Source organism: Bos mutus, chromosome 9 (genome assembly GCF_027580195.1).
Source record: "Bos mutus isolate GX-2022 chromosome 9, NWIPB_WYAK_1.1, whole genome shotgun sequence".
NCBI classification, from domain to species: Eukaryota; Metazoa; Chordata; class Mammalia; order Artiodactyla; family Bovidae; genus Bos; species Bos mutus.
The window spans coordinates 26,040,866-26,061,766 of record NC_091625.1 but is presented as its reverse complement, the minus strand read 5'-3'; the positions used below and the strand labels follow the sequence as shown (position 1 = coordinate 26,061,766).

Here is a 20,901-nt window from a genome sequence, read left to right as displayed (position 1 = left end):
CAAAGTCTCTGTGTGGATTTATGAAAATTACAGCAGGCAAACATCCCAATAAAACTCCAGGGTTACAGAACATCTTCCGGTTTTAAATACCTGAACTTTATCTGGGGTTATTTTGTGTGCATGATTTCATGCCAGGAGGGAAAAAAAAAACTCCAAAATACTGATATGGTTCTGTTCACCTGCTAATCAAATCTCCGGTAATAACCAGACTTTGTTGACTTTCAACCATTTACTGCTTTTTACTTAGTGTGGCTGTGATGCAACAGCATTTCAGTGCAGAGCAGCACAACTCCTGGCAGTGCAGATCGGCTCTATGTACACACGTGTTGTCTCTGAAGAAATCACGGCACCTTGCTTCCGGCAGACTGGGTATCCATGGATACTGCAGAGTTTCCAAAGAAACGCTGCCTAGAATTCTCACCATGCCAGCCTTTTTAGGCCTTCTTCAAATGGAAACTGACATCTGAATTAAAGGGGTAAGCATCATGCTTCCACCAAACTCTTGAGCTGGCCTGCACAGCCAGCCATCCTTTCTTCACCATTCAGTGGTTGTGCATCATTTAAAGGCAAGCATCTTATCCTGTGAAAGAGAAATGAGGGGAAGAAGCCAGGTCTGACGAGATCTCTCCATAAGGTCCAATGACCCAGTAATAACTTATGATGTATTTCTTGTCTGGTGATAAATATAATCAAGGCCTGAAAAATATAAACCAGCCAGGGGAAAAGCAGAGGCAGACAAATAACATTTAAAATTGCACACCCAGATTTCTATCCCCAGATGACAAAAAGGATTGCAGGGAGGGAACCATGACCAGATTTTCAAGTCTGTGATCAGGGGCCTAAAACAGGTCACAGTGAATTAAAGATTGGGCTGCAGAACTTGAATAAAGCAGCATTTCAATTGATGGGAGAATGTATTATAATAATTTGTTTTTCCTAGATCCTTATCACTAAGCCAGCTGAAGAATTTTCTTAAAAGCAATCATAATTAATTTTCTATTGTTCAATGAATCTGGCCTTCAGGAGTGTAGGTTATGAACTCAGAATACAATGATTTAGAATCAACAATAAATATTCCAAAGTTTAAGATTTAAAAATTTTATTTAGTTCAAACCCCTCCCCCTCAGCTTCCAAGTCTCCATCCCTAACATTTTCTTGACCACATTCTATAGCTTCTTTTATTATCCAAACTGTATCACGTTTTTTGCTGGAGTCCAGGCAATTGAAAATAAACACATCTGGGAAAATCAACAGATCAACAGTGGCAAAACACAATACCACGAGACAGAAAACTGAAATGCTTGCTACAGGAGTGCAGCAACGGAGGGCACATCTCAGGAGCAGGGCTCACTGGCGGCGCCGGCTATGTTAGCGTTTCTTTCTGCCTCAAGTTCAGAAACGAGCTGGACTATCTCAGGGTGACTGAATTTTCCTGCAAGGCAAGAAGATGGGGGAAGAAATAAGGACAAGAGAATACATCAGTTTCTCCAGCTGGGTCCTAGGGCTTCCCAGGGGCTCGGTTCTGTGATCTGACCCACACTTCTCTCCAACACAGATGATACAATCCCAGGTCCTGGAGAGGCGCTGGACGCAACCACTCAGAACTTACTTTTCATCACCCCAGATGCAACGGAGAGGAAAGATGAGAATTAGGAAAAGGACTGCAGCTCAGGCAGAGCTGGGCAAAACTGCAACAAGCAACTTTTACTGGGAACTCCAGGGAAACTAGGGGAGGTTGGGGCCCTCTCTGGGAACATCTGAGAACAGCCTCTGGCCATTTTGAATCTGCAGTTGTGGGGAACCAAGCACCTACATTGGAGAAGGAAATGGCAACCCATTCCAGTATTCTTGCCTGGAGAATCCCATGGACAGAGGAGCCTGGTGGGCTACAGTCCATGAGGTCACAAAGAACCAGACACAACTAACACTTTCACTTTCAAGCACCTACATATGAAAAGACTAACAGGAAGACCAGTGGGTCCAGGCTGTCCCTTCGCTTGCAAACAAGAATGCAAACATTTACCCTGAAATCAGCTGGTCTGCCCTGTCTTCCCGGACCCTTGGCTTTCCCTGGACTTCTGCCCTGGGCAATAACCGAGCTCTGAGCTATTTTAGGTGGACAGACGCTGGCAGGGGCGGTGTTAAGCCCACCGTCTCTTCCCTGATGGTCTTCTCTTGCCAGTGCCTTTTGCTGCTTACTGTTCATTTCACAGTGAACTCTATCCCATTTATTCCCTATGCGCCATCCCTTTGCTTAATGTCCCTTTCACTTTCTTGCCCTACCTGACACCTGGCTGGCCCTGCGGTGCAGCTTTCCCTGTAGCTCCCCCAGTGCTGGCTGTTTTCTGTCTTACGCAGCTCTTAGCACCAAGGCGGGGCCTGTCCTCCACGCTCCGTGTTGTTTCCAGGTCACCCTCTGCCCCACTGTGTAAAGGCTGGACTTATAATCATTCCACCACCGAGCAGCACCAAGTTGCTCAATCTGACGGCTACTCCTGCCCTCCTGAAACTTTCTCCCGTTGGCTTCTGGGACCCCTGATTTTTTCCCATCTTTCCCATCTAGTGTGTGTGTGTGTGCTTAGTTGCTCATTCGTGTCTTTGTGACCCAATGGACTGTATCCTGCCAGGCTCCTCTGTCTGTGGGATTCTCAAGGCAAGAATACTGGAGTGGGTTGCCATGCCCTCTTCCAGGGGATCTTTCCAACCCAGGGATGGAAATCAGGTCTCCTGCATTGCAGGTGGATTCTTTACTGACTAAGTCACCAGGGAAGCCCAATCTAGTGACAAGTCCAAACCCCTCAGGTTCCTCTTACAGATACCGCCACATACAAATCCTGTTGAATCTACCCTCAAAATATATCCAGAATCTGATCTCTTCTTATGTTTTCTACTATGACCACCCTGTTCAAACCGGGGCAAGCAAAATGGTGAGAAATCATTTCTTACATCGGTTACATGTTTTTATTAACTGTTCACCAGAAGTAGTACACCAGAGGAGAAAGTGCTGCTGCTGCTGCTAAGTCGCTTCAGTCGTGTCCGACTCTGTGTGACCCAGAGACGGAAGCCCACCAGGCTCTGCCGTCCCTGGGATTCTCCAGGCAAGAACACTGGAGTGGGTTGCCATTTCCTTCTCCAATGCACGAAAATGAAAAGTGAAAGGGAAGTCGCTCAGTCGTGTCCGACTCTTAGAAACCCCATGGACTGCAGTCCACCAGGCTCCTCTGTCCATGGGATTTTCCAAGCAAGAGTACTGGAGTGGGGTGCCATTGCCTTCTCCGGGAGAAAGTGCAGTGAGTTTTAATCTCAAATTTGGCTGTGGGCTCATCACCCACTTTCTAGGCTCAAGTTTCTTCCTTGGTAACATGTGGAGCTTAAACTAGATGATCCTTCCAGCTCCCATATTTTTGGATTCTATCAGTATTCTCATGTTTCATTTTCTATTTTTTTCATTGTGAATCTATCTGAGGATAACAGTGTAAAGCACAACACAAACATGATTATGACCTTATTGGGAAAAGATGCTATCTGGGAACCTGATCATTGCTTCTAACACAGTTGGCAGGTTAGAGTAAAGAGTCACGTAGTAAATATTACGGGCTTTGTGAACAATTTGGCCTTTGTGGCCAACTACTCAACTCTGTGGCTGTAGCACAAAAGCAGTATAAACAACACATAAAGAGTGTGGCTGTTTCAATAAAACTTTTTTACACAAAGAACCAGCAGGCCAGTTTGGCCCATGGGTTATAGTTGACTGACTTCCTGGTTTCCAGTGTTATTCTATTTAACTGAAGTCAAACATTTTGAGCATCACTTACTTCAAAGACAGAGGAGACAAAGCTGGTCGTGGCCCTCTACAGCTTACCATAGGGTGGGGTGAGTAGATGGGGATTTGGGAAGAAACCCAACTAGGAACATCATAATGGAGAATGCAAGTCAGACTGTGACATCACGGTGGCATGCTCTGGACCACGCACAGACTGAGCAAAAAGAAGGAACATTTAGTTGTGATAGGGAGGATTGAGAAAGGAAACCAGAGAGTTGAACGGAGACTACAGAGCTGTTTGTGCTCAGTCGCTCAGTTGATCTGACTCTTTGTGGCCCCATGGACTGTAGCCCACCAGGCTTCTCTATTTATGGAATTTTCCGGGCAAGAATACTGGAGTGGGTTGCCATTCTCTGATATATCAAGATTTTATTTTTAAGGACGAGGAAAGCCATAAAGCAAAGATGTGATGGTACTTAAGATCTACAAAGGAGAAAAGCACTGAGATGTGCAGGGTGAACTCCTGAGCCTGGGAGATTAAATTCGGTGGTTATAACCAGACTTTATTTTTTTAGGCTCCAAAATCACTGCAGATGGTGACTGTAGCCATGAAATTAAAAGACGCTTACTCCTTGGAAGAAAATTTATGACTAACCTAGATACTAGCATATTGAAAAACAGAGACATCACTTTGCCAGCAAAGGTTCGTCTGGTCAAGGCTATGGTTTTTCCTGTGGTCACGTATGGATGTGAGAGTTGGACTGTGAAGAAGGCTGAGCGCCAAAGAATTGATGCTTTTGAACTGTGGTGCTGGAGAAGACTCACCAGGTGGAGTCCCTTGGACTGCAAGGAGGTCCAACCAGTCCATTCTGAAGGAGATCAGCCCTGGGATTTCTTTGGAAGGAATGATGCTAAAGCTGAGACTCCAGTACTTTGGCCACCTCATGCGAAGAGTTGACTCATTGGAAAAGACTCTGATGCTGGGAGGGATTGGGGGCAGGAGGAGAAGGGGACGACAGAGGATGAGATGGCTGGATGGCATCACTGACTTGATGGACGTGAGTCTGAGTGAACTCTGGGAGTTGGTGATGGACAGGGAAGCCTGGCGTGCTGCGATTCATGGGGTCGCAAAGAGACACGACTGAGCGACTGAACTGACTGAACACGACTGAGGGACTGAACTGACTGACTGACTGAACTGACTGACTGACTGACTGACCCGCCATCCATACAGAAACAATGAGGGCCTTGCCTAGGGCAGAGGTAAGTGAGCCCAGACAGAAGGAAAATCAAATCAACCCCATTATAATGCAAATTAGATCTGGGAGCTTATTTTGGAGCTGGGACTTTGCTGGACTTGATGAGGCCACAAAAGGGTCGGGAGAGGTCACAGCAAGGCCATCTCTGACAGTTCTCTTAGGAGAGACGGAGGGTCAGCTGAGCCTGGGGAACTCCAAGGGAAGAGAGCTGGAGCTCTATTCCAGGGAGCAACAGGAGACCCGTGGTCAATGCCCCTGGCTCCTCGCTGCAGAAGTTGTGCCAAAATGAAGACAGCCAAGGCTTACTGCCAGGCAGTCTTCTACACACTTCACATATATCCTCAAACAACCCTATAAAGTAGACTCTATAATCATTCTCAATTTAAAAATGAGGAAGAAAGAAGAAAAGAAAGGTAGTGCTAAGTCGTGTCCGACTCTTGTGATCCCATGAACTGTAGCATGCCAGGCTCCTCTGTCCATGGGATTCCCCCCTCAAGAATACTGGAGTGGGTTGCCATTGGGATCTTTCTGACCCAGGAATTGAATCCAGGTCTCCCACATTGCAGGCAGATGCTTTTACAGACTGAGCTACACAGGAAGCCCCAAGAATAAGGAAACGAAGACCCAGAACTAGGTGAAGTAATCTACTGGAGGTTACCTAAGCTGAACGTGGAAGAACCAAGATGTAAACCCAAGCAGCTTCAGGCCTGTGCTCTGTAGGGCTATAGCGACAATGATGACTTCGCTGCCTGCGGTTTTCTCTTTTTAAATCTCTATCTCTACCTCTACCTTACATGACCTTCTATCTAGTAAGTACTGACATAATGCACTTTGACATTCATCATCTCTCTTAAATCTCAAAACCAACCAACCTACTTGTAGGGTACTATGATTTCCATTTTTTAGGAAGGATACAGAGAGGTCAGGAGATCACCTAGGAGCACACAGCCAGTATGCGTGATGTGAATCTGGTGCTCAGACTCCAGGGCGGCAAGGCTCTCTTGCATTAGGTAGCCTCACACCATGAATCCCACCATTTTCTTCTCAGATGCTCCATATGAAAGGGTCAGAGGAGGGTTGAAAACCCATGGACTTCCCTTAGGTAATATTAGTCATTACACTAGGAGTAAGTTAAGCCAAACTGAAATGATGCTTATTGACATCAGTGCTGCGTACCTGCTGTGGAGTCGTAGAAGTCCTGCAGTCTCCCAGGCTTGTTCTCAAGGTCTTCATATTCAGATGCCTGAAGAATCATCTCACATTGGTCTAGCTGCTTCACGAATTTAGCTTCTGCACTAGACTGGGTCTCATATTCCTAAGTAAAGGGACAATTAAAGCCGCATGATTAGGGCTGCACATGTGGGTGCTAAGTCGCTTCCGTCGTGTCTGACTCTTTGCAACCCCATGGACTGTAGCCCACCAGGCTCCTCTGTTCATGCAGTTCCCCAGCCAAGAATACTGGAGTGGGTTGTCATTTCCTCTTCCAAGGGATCTTCCCAACCCAGGGATTGAAGCCGTCTCTCTTACGTCTTCTGCACCAGCAGGCAGGTTTTCCACCACTAGGGCCACCTGGGAAGCCCACGTGGTAGGTTATGCCAGGAACACCTGGTACCCGGAATCAGTTACAGCTAAAAGCACATTCTCCACTGGCCATATTTCTCCACTGTATACAAGACCATCACAGAGACTATTCACACACAATTCCACAGCTTAACACCCATGTTCCAGGTGGGCACTCACAATTCCATCTAGTCCACCTGATGCCTGCCCAAGTCTCATGTGTTCACATGGGTACTTCCAAACATTCTCCTTCCTGTTTAGTAACTTGTCTTCAAGATCATTATTCTTTAATCCAGATTCTGAGTATTAATTTCAAGTTAATATTTCATCTTGAGGCTTCCCCGATGGCTAGGTGGTAAAGAATCTGCCTGCTACGCAGGAAACATGGAGATGTGGGTTCGATCCTTGGGTTTGGGAAAATCCTCTGCAGGAGGATATGGCAACCCACAGCAGTATTCCTGCCTGGAGAAACCCACGGACGGGGGAGCCTGGTGGGCTACAGTCCATGGGGCTGCAAAAGAGTCAGACACGACTGAGCAACGAAACAACAACAAATATTTCATTCTATGCTTCTCCAGTTAGTTCCCTCTCCATTTAGTGTCAGGTCTCCTTTTCCGTTTGAAGTGAGTTTCTGGCTTTCTCCTTTAGTTTTGGTTTCCACTCTACACTGGGAAGCTCTGTCTTTGCTTTCAGAATAGAAAGGAGCTAATCACACCCCTCTTGAGGATACAGCCAGGGTCTGAGAACTCTTTCTGCCGGGTGTATGTGCACGTGTTGGTGGCAGGCAGGCAGTGAAGGCAGTGGGCAGGAAGCAGCGTACCTTTCCTCGCCCCACTGGTCCCTCCCTCCTCAGTGCAGGCCTGAAACAAGAAGCTACAGGCAGTCGGCGTCTTAGAGCACACGCGTCACACAACCACATGCCCCAGTTAAGACCGCAGAGAAGCATTCTTCTGTTAAGCCCAAAGTGTTCCCAGCTGATTTCTGTGTCAGGCTCTCGTTTCTAATTCCACCCTAGATAATGAATCTGCCATGCTTTCTCTAGCCAGGGTGATGTGTTGTGAATCACTGATGGTTTCTTGGTTTTTATTAGATGCAGCTCCGGTGGGTGTTTGCAGAGCAACAGAAGGGCTTCAAGCAGGAAAGATATACAACTTCTAGGTCTTCGACATGGAGGACCCAAAGGGAAGAGAGAGAGGAAAGGCAAAGAAGGTCAAAGGTTGCCTGTCTCCCTTGGAGAAAGGCTGGCCCTGACCACAGTGCAGACATAAAGTTAATCTTCTGCATGTCACGCTTTCCCACCTTAGTGCCTCTCCCTCTGGGACCCAGGACCCTCATATTGCTGCACATCAAACTCCCCACCAAAATCCTACCCTTTTACTTCAGAGGAAAGAACAAGGAGACCTCCGAAGTGCTTATACGCTCAGTTGTGTCTGACTCTTTGCGACCCCATGGACTGTAGCCCGCCAGGCTCCTCTGTCCATGGGATTCTCCAGCAAGAATACTGGAGTGGTTTGCCATTTCCTTCTCCAGGGACCTTTTGAAGGAGTACTTTTTAACCCAGCTGGATCTTCAGCTGCAGGCTGGGAAACAATTCAAAGGTAGGTGTGTGTGCCAGGCATTGGGCACGTGGCAGGGAGCAGATCCTGATCTGCCTTAGGATTCGAAGGGCTCTTTCTTTAAAGGAAAACTCAGGTGGTAGAGAGGACATCCTTCTGTGATACTTCGAGGAAAAAGTGAAAATGCTTTCTCTTGACTTACTGAAATGTGATTTCACGCTTCTGTGGCAAACGATAAATTATAATTGCTTTAACTAGACGTGACCCTTTGGGCCGAAAGCTGTTGTTAGTGGTGAACAGCAGTGATTTACATTTCAGAAATCAATTCAACTGCCATTTTCTATGTACCTAGCACTATTCAAAGTTCCCTGCATTCAGAATGACCCTATTTTCTGAAATCAAAACCAGACCACACAGACTGGAGACAGAAAAACATACTACATATGTCAGGCAATATTCTAACTGCGTGGTCATCATTGGTTGCTAAGTCATGTCTGACTCTTTTGCAACCCCATGGACTGCAGCCTGCCAGACTCCTCTGTACATGGGACTTCTCAGGCAAGAATACTGGAGTGGGTTGTCACTTCCTTCTCCAGGCTATCTTCCTGACCCAGAGATGGAACCGGTGTCTCCTGCATTGGCAGGTGGATTCTTTACCACTGAGCCACCAGGAAAGCTTTCCAACTGCTTACCATACTAATTAATTTGATTGCCATACAACCCTGTAATACAGGTATACTATTAGTGCCATTCTGTAGATGAGGAAATGACATTCAGAGCGGTACCGTAAGTTGCCCAAGATCACACAGCTAGTAAACAGAAGAGCCACTAATTCGAACCCTGGAAATCTCATACCAAAGCCAACGTGTTAATATTGAACATGATTTTTAAAATGTGTAATATGACAGCTATTCTATGTTTACAGTGTTTCCACAAAGTTCAAATCTACTTGTAATCTATGAATGTGATCTTATTTGCAAACAGTCTTTACAGATGTAATCAAATTAAGAAAGAGCCATAGTGGATTAGGACGATCTTAATCTAATGATCAACATTCTTACAAGAGGGAATTGGGCCCAGATACAGACACAGGGTGGGGGGTGGGGGTGGTGAGGCGGCACAGGCAGCTTCCCTGGTGTCTCAGTGGTAAATAATCTGGCTGTAATGTACGCAATGCAGGTTCGATCCCTGGGTCAGGAAGATCCCCTGGAGGAGGGCATGGCCACCCACTTCAGTATTCAAACCTGGAGAATTCCCACAGAGGAGCCTGGCGGGCTACAGTACATAGGGTCGCAAAGAGTCAGACTTGACTGAAGCGCCTTAGTACGCACGCACAGACACGGGGAAAAGAACAGCTGGCTACGGAAGCAGAGCCTGGAGCCATGTGTTCAGAGGCAGGGCTGCCAAAGCTGGACAAGGCATCACCAGAAGCCAGGGAGAGGCAAGGAGGGAATCGGAACATGGCCCTGCCCACACCATGATCTGGACTTCCGGCCTCCAGAGCAATGAGGCAGGGCTACCCCAGAGTAAGGAGGGCTAGGGGCTCAAGCAAGGGAGGCAGGGGAAGAGGTTGGAGGGAAGTGAGAAACTGCCCGAGGCAAGGATGTGTTATTTTCCCTTCACACGTGGAAGTCAGCACTAGGAGGGGGACAACAGGAGCACTAGGCATGCCCCTTCCCCAGAGCCGCCTGCTATCAGCAGCACCAGGGAGGCACTGAGGCCCGACGGGGCCCATGTTCGGTGCTGGGCTCCATGGCACATCTGCCCTTGACCTCATGCAACCTGAACAACCCTTACGGGTTTCACAGATGCGCAGCTGACTCAGGGAGGCGAATGAGCCCAAGGCCACTGAGCCAGGAAGCAGTGGGTTGGGAACCCAGTTCTGAATGACCCCAAAGCCCACGTTTCTCTCAAGGACCAGAGATGGGTGGGTGTGAGGCTGGCACAGTGGAGGATGAGAGCAATGCATCAGGAAATCCAGGGACTCTGAGTCAGTATTTGTACCAGGCATTATGGTGAGAAGGGAAATGCGGAACGTGGAAGGAAGAATCATTTCTATTAGCCCTGACAGACACCTATAACAGCTGGGATGTGAGAATCAGACAATCCAGAAAGCAGGTAAGTTAGACACGGCACGTTAAGATACTCTAAGGCAACTAAAACACTGACGTGCCATACAAATTCAGTTACGATAAAAAGCAACCCAGTGTATATACTTACTTCCCAAAGTTCATAGAGCTCCTTCTGGAGATCCTCTGGGAGGAGCTGGGTTAGCTGCTTCATTGCTTCCTGAAAGATCAAACCATTATTTTAATCATGTTCACATTTGTTAGTTAACAACTCATCTGCAAATGCCAAATAATGGACTCACACTCTTCCAAATAACTCCCAAAGGGGCAGCAGAATATTGGAGAAGATTTAGGCTAACAAGGAGAGCAGTTGTGTATGTTAAATAAGTAAGTGTCTTTATTTATATGTATTTATTCAGGAGTACTTATGTTGTGGCCTGCAGCACACTAGACACAATCAAGGACAATGAGGGTATGAGAGACGATTACAGAAATAACAGAAGTGAGGCCAAAGGTTTTATATCTTGTGGATGAGAGTCCCCAAATGCATGTCAATTTCAACCGTAAGTGCATGCGTGCTCAGTCGCTTCAGTTGTATTAGACTCTTTGCGACCTGATGGACTGTGGCCCACCAGGCTCCCCTGTCCATGGGATTCTCTAGTCAAGAATACTGGAGGGGGATGCCATACCCTCCTCCAGGGGATCTTCCCAACTCAGGGATCAAACCCTCGTCTCCTGCATTGCAGGCACATTCTTTACTGCTGAGCCACCGGGGAAGCCCTCAACAGTAAGTACTACAGTTCAAACCAAATCTGACTGTGGGGAAAACAGGAAAGTATCAGTGAATTACGAAGCTCAAATAAACTTTTGGTATACCATTATGTTCACTTTCTATTGTTAATGTTTTTATTTGCAAAATGTAAAGCACTACACAAATGGGAAGCTATTGTCACTAACATAAAGGAAATTACAAGACAGCATTTTGTTAAGCTCACAGACTCACAGGCTGAAAAGAGATGTTAAAGGGCAGTGAGCGAAACCATCCACGTGCAGCAAACCCCTCAGCACCATCAGTGGGGACCTGTGTCCTCCCCCCACACATGCCTCATGGTGGGAACCTAGCACCCCAAGAGGCTGCTCAAGTGGACTTTAGGCAGCGTTAGTAGGAAGTACCAGTGTCTCATATCAAGCTGAAAATTGTCCCTGCAAGTTCCTCCACTGTGCCTAACCCTACCCCTCCTGTCTTCCTCCCTCACAAAAACACAATGTCAATCAGGTGGGCGGTAACCCAAAAGACGAGAATCTCTGTGGCCAGTGATTGGTCCAAGGGATGGCCATGTAACTCTAACCAGCCACCCAGGCACCAGCTGCATAATGAGATGGAGGGCGAGAAGCCCCAGAGTAGAGTTCAGAGAGCCAAAACGCACAGAAAGGCTGAAATGAGAGAGTGAGAGCACGGAGGTGCTCAGTACATATTTCTAATCTCCAAAGTCCCAAGAGCCCCTCTTATTCCATCTCTTCCTTCATTTCTGTGTTGCTCCAAAATCCTCAAGTATCCGATTTGGGGGGCGTGAGGTCTGCAACCTACTTTCAAATGGCTTCCAACTCCTTCCCTCTCCTCCTATCGTCATCTTCCACCTCTTAATCAGCTCCAGTTCATTTGGCCAGAGCTTAGGCTCCCTGAAAAGAATACTGTTTTAAGAACCACTTTTAGCAAAGTGCTTATACAAAAGGGGCAAGGTCTTACTAAAATCAAATGGTGAAATGGTAAAAAGCAATAAAAATAAAAGTGAATATTTTATATATAACTATTTATAATGGGGAGAAAAAATAAGTTATAGAACGCAACCACTTCCAGAGCAAACCATACTGGCCAGTGTCAATGGTCTGCTCTTGTAAGTAGCGTTGCCATCTTGAATGGCTTGTAGCATTATACTATCCTTAGTGGTATGAAATTTTGGTTATTTTGTACTTGCATTCTCCCTTGTTTCTTTTCCATAAATCTCAGCAAAATACTTGAGAAAAAACTCTGCATTTTCAAAAATTAAAAATGTCTCTACAAAGAGATCACTTTTCTCTCCACTATTATAGAAACGTTTGCCCATTGCTTTTGTTTGAAAGGAATGAACTGAATGACATATATGTACAGAGATATATCAAAATCTAAACTCTTCGAATACAAACTTAAAAGTCCTGCTCTGACAAGGAATTATTTTATTCTCTTTAAAGTGATGTACCCAGCACTGAATATAGTGATTGATGGGTGGTCTGACCCAGACAAAACACAATGGAACCAAAGTGTCCATCATGGTAAATGCTCTGTTTCTATAAATGCAGCTCAAGACTGAGTTGGCTTTTTGGAAATCACATATGACTTATTAACAAGCTTCCTGTTGACTAAAATCACAATGTCCTTTAAAAAACAAAACATAACAAATATGTTTTTGCTTTCTTCCTGAAGCTGAGCAATGATTTTTCTGGATCTAAACTCACTGACACCATTTGTTATTATACAATCAGGACTGCATTTGAGACCTCTTAGCTGTTATTCCTTGTTTGGCAGCCTATGCCATAGAATCAGGCCCTTTTTAAATGATCCTCTGAAACTGACTTCACTGAAGTCCAGGACAAGGGTCTGATGATACCAGACTTTCCCTTCTTGATTGTGAGCCCTGCCACTCCCACTTCTAAACTGAGTTTTGCCTTGTTCACACATAGACATAGAGTGATAATTTCCCTAGCTTCTTCCTGTTAGCAAAGCATGTCAAGAATTTGCCTGACGTTCTGAGCTGAATGAAATGTTAAGCACCCAGAAGGCAGTATTCATCACTCACACGTCACTGGTGACGCTGCACAGTGCAAAAGCTAATGACAAACTACAGACTGAGATGCGGTTTGAAACCCAGCTTGCCATTTACTAGCTGTTGAATCCTGAGCAAGATACATCTTGGTCTTTCTGATCTATAAAATGAAGGGGTTTGCTGTGAGGATGAAATAGTCACTATAAAGTACTTATTATCTGGAACAGGGTAAGGACTCTATAAAGTATTCACTGTATGTTTCACTTTCTCTATCTTGCCATGTTCACCCCCATAATAAATGGTTCTTCCCCTTTTAACCTCTAGTTCTTCAGCAACTTTAACTGTCAGGTATGTGTGTATATATATGTGTATCATGACTCTGTCCTCTTAGTAAGTTTTCCCTTTGCAGAAGAATATAATAACCTATTATTGCTGTATTCCAGCCTCAAGCTCCATTCCACTAGTTCTTAATGGTCCTTTCAGTTCAGTCGCTCAGTTGCGTCTGACTCTTTGTGACCCCATGAACTGCAGCACGCCAGGCCTCCCTGTCCATCACCAACTCCCGGAGTTTACTCAAATTCACGTCCATTGAGTCAGTGATGCCATCCAACCATCTCATCCTCTGTCGTCCCGTTTTCCTCCTGCCCTCAATCTTTCCCAGCATCAGGGTCTTTTCAAATGAGTTAGTTCACATTAGGTGGCCAAAGTATTGGAGTTTCAGCTTCAACGTCAATCCTTCCAATGAACACTCAGAACTCATCTCCTTTAGGACGGACTGGTTGGATCTCCTTGCAGTCCAAGGGACTCTCAAGAGTCTTCTCCAACACCACAGTCCAAAAGCATCAATTCTTTGGCACTCAGCTTTCTTGATAGTCCAACTCTCACATCCATGATTCCTACGAGGCATCATTTACCATCTCTGTTTATAACATAAAGTTTATTTTATTCTGTTTAGGAAGGGAGTCAGCCTACAAGCATTGCTTTTGCCCCCACCCTCTATATTTTCTCTTCTACACCCTCATGCTCCCTTTCATCTTAGTACCTACTTTCCTCTGAGACAATCAGCCTTCCAGGGTTATCAAATATTTTCCTTCCCTCTTACTTGGGTTTAAAGCCCTCTGGATGCAGCAGACTAGCCTCTGGGAAAATGACACTTCCTGGTCCCGTATGTGTGTTTCACCTCAAAGAACCAAGAAACCCTCAGTTAATTATCTTAAGGCATGGTTCAGACATCCAAACCTCATCCCTAAACACCATCTGCATAAGGAGTTGTTTACCTCCCACATCTTTCTCTCTGTTCCCAAATCCTAACGAGTGGAGGAAGAAGCAATGAAGATCAGCGCTTCCCAAGCCTTTGATTTCTTGCCCAAGAACTTGCGGTTCTTAAAGATGTTTGCCTGTCCTTTCTGATGATGATATTTATTCTCCTGTGAGTCAGATGGGGTGGGCAGCAGCCAGGAGGTTTAATGAGGCCGGGAAGGCTTTTCATCACTGCCCAGATATGGCATCCAGCACTCTCTGGGTGGCAAGTCCTCTCGATGCCCCTCCAGGGGGCACCACTAGCCAGGACTCAGCTTCTGTCAGGACAGAGGTAGGTTTACTCTGTTGCCAGGCGTTGGAGATCCCTCCTACTGAACTGTTCTTTCTTCAGAAAGTTTTGATTCGCTCCTCGGTGGAGTGAACCTCACACTGCTTGGGTGCCCACATGGGAAGTGTCTTCTTCCTCTGGTCACTTTAAGGTTTCTGATCACCTTATGGTTCTTCAGCCTGTGATTTCTCCTCCACAATATCTAAATTCACCCTTGTATGAAACTACCATACATCCTGAAACATGCTATATAACTGAGGGGTCTTTTCCTCTATGGCATACGTCAGCACCCAGCATCCTCTGGTTTGGGGCTAATTCCTTTCTGCAACTCAGTATCTTTTTTTTTTTTTTTTAAACTTATTTGGCTGCACCTGATCTTAGTTGCGGCACATAGGAACTTCATTGCAGCACACGGGATCTAGTTCCATGACCAGGGATCAAACCCAGGCTTCCTGCTTTGGGAGTGTGGCGTCTTAACCACTGAGCTACCAGGAGAGTCCCTGCAACTCACTATCTTGAACTAACTGGTTTCTTTTTCTATCAACCAATCAACTCAGGAATTCTTTATTCACCACAGTCTAGACTCCTACAGAGAAATGTTTCCTTAGCTCCTCCCTTTTCACAAACTGTCCTGATGCTCATGTGGGATGACCACATTCCCTATCTCCCTTGTTCCCATAATTTATGGTGTGTTGGAACTCCTGAATTGAGATTCCCTGTGGATCTTCTTACCTCAAAAGGGGAAAAAATGCTGTTGGCTACTGAGCTCTGGCCACACCCTTCCCCCAAGAACAGCTATTGAAGCCCACCTTCCCTGTTAAACCATCTTGATGAAGGATCTGTTGACTTAAAGACATTTAGGATCAACCCCTCTGGCCTACAAGAAAAACAGCTTGCAACAGTCCCTGAATTGGGACCCGTCCATTCAGCTAAAAAAAAAAAAAAAAAAACTTCCTGAATTTTCCAGTCTCTGCTTCAAATACGTCTTCCTGTTTGTCCCTGGGCTCTGGTTTTAAGATTCCAAATCAGCAGATCCTGTTTAATTGATGTCATTTCTTACTAATACAAATTTTTAAAATTTTTAACCACCAAAATAAAGGACTAATTTAAAATTTGTTGTTATTGTTTTTGTTTAGCCAGTAACTTGTGCCTGACTCTTTTGCAAACCCATGGACTGTAGCCCACCAGGCTTGTCTTACTAAATACTAATTATAATAATGATTATTCCTGGGTTTTATAGAACTTCTCTCCAAAGAGCTTAACTGGCATGGAGAATGCCTTCAAGTTCCAGCTATCTCCATGGTTCGAATGAAAGCCACACCATGTATCCTGTGCTCAGATCCCCTTTCTGCCTCTCTGTGAGAAATGAAACCAACACAATGCCCTGTCCCTGTGTTAAGACTTAGAACAAGAAAACCAATTCACTGCTTATTCCACGAAATCCTTACTTCTGGAAGGTAAGATTGTAAACCAATCCAAAGTAGAGTACGCAGTAACAGCTTGCTCTTGAAGACCCTTGCTAAGACCTTGCCTTACCAGCCCTACCAACCCAAAGCCTTTATGTTTAAAGTCTGGGCAATCTCACCTTGTAAGACAGTAGCCGCTCTTGTAAGATCCATCCAAACATCCTCAGGCCCAGGCCCTCCAACTCTATAAATACCCTCCCCTGATCTTCCTTCCCAAGATACTAAGACTCTGTCAAGGAGGTACTCTCTCTTACTGCAATAGGGTCAGTGAACTTAGCTGCATTTCAGTAACGGGCTTTTCTGGTTTTCCTTTGTTTCAGCAATGGGTTTTTCTTTTGTGGAATCAACAGTCAACACTGACCTCTTCTCGCCTATGTTTTTCTTCTCTGGGGACGTTATCTGCTGGTGCTATGTCCCCAACGATGCATTCTGCCATATCATGAACCAGGGCTAGGCGTACACATCTGACCAGGCAAGAAATAATCACACAGAATTATACTCACTACAGACTCCTTCTCTATACTACTTTAAGTTACACAATATAGTTTTTTTCTCCAGCCTCACAGAGGATTTTAATGCAGTATTTTCTAGGGGTTATTATATTCTGCCAGCCTGCAACAGATCTGAATCAAAACTGCTAGTTAATATTCAGCACAAATACATGAGAATGCAAGGGAAGCTGTTAGCATGAATTAAAAAAAAAAAAGCTGGTCTCTCATATATCACTTTAAAAGGTTAATAACTTTAAAAAGCCAGAAGAAGGTGATCTGGTTATAGCATTTACTTACCAATACAACACTTAAAACAAATCATTTTCCAAATGTACTAGTCAGATGTCAAAGTGAAGCCCTTTATAGATAAATAGGTAGAGCTGGACAGATCTGAGTTTGAATCCAGCAATTAACATCTATTAGCTGCATGCCCTTTGCCAAGTCACTTAATTTCTTTAAATGCTAAGTTTTGCAGCCTTCATTTTATTATCCATAAGAAAGGGGTACTAATACTTCCTAATTTGGTATGAAAATTAAATTTGATACTTTATGTTCCTGGAACATGTTGATCATTCAACAAATGACTATAATTATTAGTGGTAACGATTGGTAATTGTTAGTGGTAGTGATTGCTGATCAGGATAATCGTCATCAAAATAACAAAGGCAGCTATGAGATAAATGTCCCAGAGGGCCAGTCTGCTTCGTGTTCCCAGCCATCAACAAGGCAGAACAAGAACTCCAGGTGTCCCTGCCTGCAGCTGCTTCCTCATCTAGCTCTAACTGCAGACTATGCGTAGGTTCATCGCCATTCGACACCATGTTCATCTTGTACCATGTGCCAAAAATCTCCTTAAGTTCTACCCTATCTACAGAGTAACAGGGCTCCTGAGACTCCCAGATGAACCTCTGCTTCAGTTGGATGGACTGACTTATCATTTCCAAAACATACCTTTACTTCCTTATCATCAGAGATTTGGTCTCCATGCCCTTCTCTTTCTGTGCTGTGTCTTCTACTTCTATACCTAATCAACCCTTTAGAGGTCAACTCAGACTCTGCCCCCTCCAGTAAGATCACCCAAGAACAGGTGATTTCTCCTATTAGTTTTCTAATATGACTTATTTTGTGCTTTGTATTGAAGCCACTCTGGGCCTATGTACTTCATCTGGGTTTTATTTACTACCTTATACTGTTTGGCTAGAAAACTTTGTCTTGTGCTCAAAAATTATTTTCAACACTTGATAGATGACTTAAGGGGACAGGATATCTCTTTCTCAGCTCTTTCCTGCACATACCACTACAAAAAGTCACTTCACAAAAGAGTGCTGCTATTCAGAAAAGGGGCTAAATAAAATACATAGTGTCTGGATCCAAGTTTAGACATAAAACACTTACCTTCAAGGCCCGGGAAAATCATCAAATCACACTTACGTTTCCTTGAGACCAAGGCAGACACTTTCACTTGCCAAGAGAAAACCCAGAGTGCAGTTTACAACTGCAGCACACAGTTGCTGAATCTGTATGGTCTGCCCACATCCTGAATCTGTATGGTTTGCCTCAAATAATTTTTCTTGACTATAAACTAACCTAGAAGAATTGGACACAGGCCTCATACGTGAAGAGTCATGCACTCCCATAGATCACAGACCCAAACTGACACCAGAGTTCACAGCTTACCGGTCTTTGTTAAGATGTTCATCTTTGGTCACCAGAGCCATAACTGCCATTCTGTACATGTGATCTGATACGCTCTCTGGCTTCTGGACATTTCTGTATACCCAGCCAGTCCGTGGGACTCTCTGATAAAAATGAACAGAAAGAAATTTATAAGAATACATATTTTAACTATCTGCTATGCTGCTTTATTGCCTATGCCAAAGCCCTTGACTGTGTGGATCACGATAAACTGTGGAAAATTCTGAAAGAGATGGGAATACCAGACCACCTGACCTGCCTCTTGAGAAACCTATATGCAGGTCAGGAAGCAACAGTTAGAACTGGACATGGAACAACAGACTGGTTCCAAATTGGAAAAGGAGTACGTCAATGCTGTATATTGTCACTCTACTTATTTAACTTATATGCAGAGTACATCATGAGAAACGCTGGGCTGGAGGAAGCACAAGCTGGAATCAAGATTGCCGGGAGAAATATCAATAACCTCAGATATGCAGATGCCACCACCTTTACGGCAGAAAGTGAAGAGGAACTCAAAAGCCTCTTGATGAAAGTGAAAGAGGAGAGTGAAAAAGTTGGCTTAAAGCTCAACATTCAGAAAACGAAGATCATGGTGGCATCTGGTCCCATCACTTCATGGGCAAACAGTGGAAACAGTGTCAGACTTCATTTTTGGGGGCTCCCAAATCACTGCAGATGGTGATTGCAGCCATGAAATTAAAAGACACTTACTCCTTGGAAGGAAAGTTATGACCAACCTAGATAGCATATTCAAAAGCAGAGACATTACTTTGCCAACAAAGGTTTGTCCAGTCAAGGCTATGGTTTTTCCAGTAGTCATGTATGGATGTGAGAGTTGGACTGTGAAGAAAGCTGAGTGCTGAAGAATTGATGCTTTTGAACTGTGGTGTTGGAGAAGACTCTTGAGAGTCCCTTGGACTACAAGGAGATCCAACCAGTCCATTCTAAAGGAGATCAGTCCTGGGTGTTCTTTGGAAGGAATGATGCTAAAGCTGAAACTCCAGTACTTTGGCCACTCATGCGAAGAGTTGACTCATTGGAAAAGACTCTGATGCTGGGAGGGATTGGGGGCAGAAGGAAAAGGGGATGACAGAGGATGAGAGGGCTGGATGGCATCACCGACTCGATGGACCTGAGTCTGAGTGAACTCTGGGAGTGGGTGATGGACAGGGAGGCCTGGCATGCTGCAATTTATGGGGTCGCAAAGAGTCAGACACGACTGAGTGACTGAACTGAACTGAACTGAACTGATGCTCTTTAAGACAAGTCCAGAGAATACAGCACTGGGCCATAGTTTCAGTACATATTAAAAAATGTTTAACCAACTTAGGGAGAAACATCTGGATCAAATGAACGAGTAAGGTCAGAGAATGAGAAAGACAGAGGGAAGAATAAGCCATAGATATACAACATAGAAGGGCTTCCCTGGTGACTTACATGATAAAGAATCTGTTGGCAATGCAGGAGACTTGGGTTCAATCCCTGGTTGGGAAGATCCCTGGAGAAGGGCATGACTACCCACTCCAGTATTCTTGCCTGGAGAATTCCATGAACAGAGGAGCCTGGCGAACTATATAGTTCATGGGGTCACAAAGAGTCAGACACAACTGAGTAACACACACACACACAACCTGTAAGTCCAACAGTGTTACTGATGCTTGCATGTACAGAACATACACAAGTCCTTAGACATAAAAGGGAAAGCGCTGAACTTGAACAAGTGACAGACTTCCAAATTCTGAAGCAGAAAGGGTTAAGTAAGGCATTTCTAATTCCTGTACACTACCGCCTGTCGTACCCTGTGATCCTAAGAGACTGTCTTTTCTCCTTGGGACTTCACATGTCTAAAGTTTATAAACTATAGTAACAGTGCACGAAACCACCTGCTTTGAGCTTGGAGAAGATCATTATTGGGTGTGGCCAGGATGGGGGTGGGGGATGGAAGGAGGATCCCCTCGGATATAACTTCAGTGTATCCTACATAAAACCCTTCCCTAAAAAAAAATTTTTTTTTAGGCACTCAAACCCTGCAGGATCAATGGGTTCTGTTCTTCCCACTAGCCCAGTTGTGGGGTCGTGACCCTATGTACTCGGGGCAGACTCGAGCCTGGAGATGCACACATCACCGCGCCGGCTCCCCTTCAGAAATCTCTCGCAAGGCCGCCGGGGCCGGGCCCCTCCGAGCGCCAGGCCAACACTGGGGTCCAGTGCGGCTCGGACTCTGCCCAGCCTGGGGTGGGGCCCAGAAATCCCGCCACGCCGTCTCCACCACTTGCCTCCTCCGCCCGCGATCCTCACGCACGACTGCATCCCTATGGAAGGGCTTCCTCTGCAGGCCCCACGAGGCGCGGAGAACCGAGGAAGGGGGCAGGCCTCAGGCCAGGCGGGGACCGGAAGCCTGGTTGCCCGGCGGACGGCCCCGGCCTCTCTCCGCGCAGCCGCGAACTCAGACAGCCCTCCCGGTGCCCGCTCACCTTGAGCTGCCCCACCAGCCGCAGGAACTGCAGCAGGTTCCGGGTCCCGCGGCCCGACATGGTCGCAACGGGTGAGGCCGAAGCCATGCGGCAGCAGATCCTACAGCTCCTAGCCGGCCGCGGGGCCTCCGCTCGAAGCTCCGCCCCCGAAGCTCCTCCCCGTGAAGCTCCCCCGA

The 20,901-nt window shown here is 45.6% G+C and overlaps 1 protein-coding gene across 1 annotated transcript; it reads right to left on the bottom strand.

Moving 5' to 3' along the window:
• Positions 1 to 1,074: 1,074 nt before the first annotated feature.
• Positions 1,075 to 20,881, bottom strand: HDDC2 (HD domain containing 2). The gene is made up of 6 exons (XM_005890121.3): positions 20,726 to 20,881; positions 18,231 to 18,352; positions 16,424 to 16,526; positions 10,359 to 10,427; positions 6,199 to 6,337; positions 1,075 to 1,432 (listed from the first exon to the last, which is right to left on the bottom strand). The coding sequence occupies exons 1-6, from the start codon at positions 20,810 to 20,812 to the stop codon at positions 1,335 to 1,337; spliced, it is 618 nt and encodes a 205-aa protein (XP_005890183.1). The 5' UTR covers positions 20,813 to 20,881; the 3' UTR covers positions 1,075 to 1,334.
• Between the last annotated feature and the right edge of the window lie 20 nt (positions 20,882 to 20,901).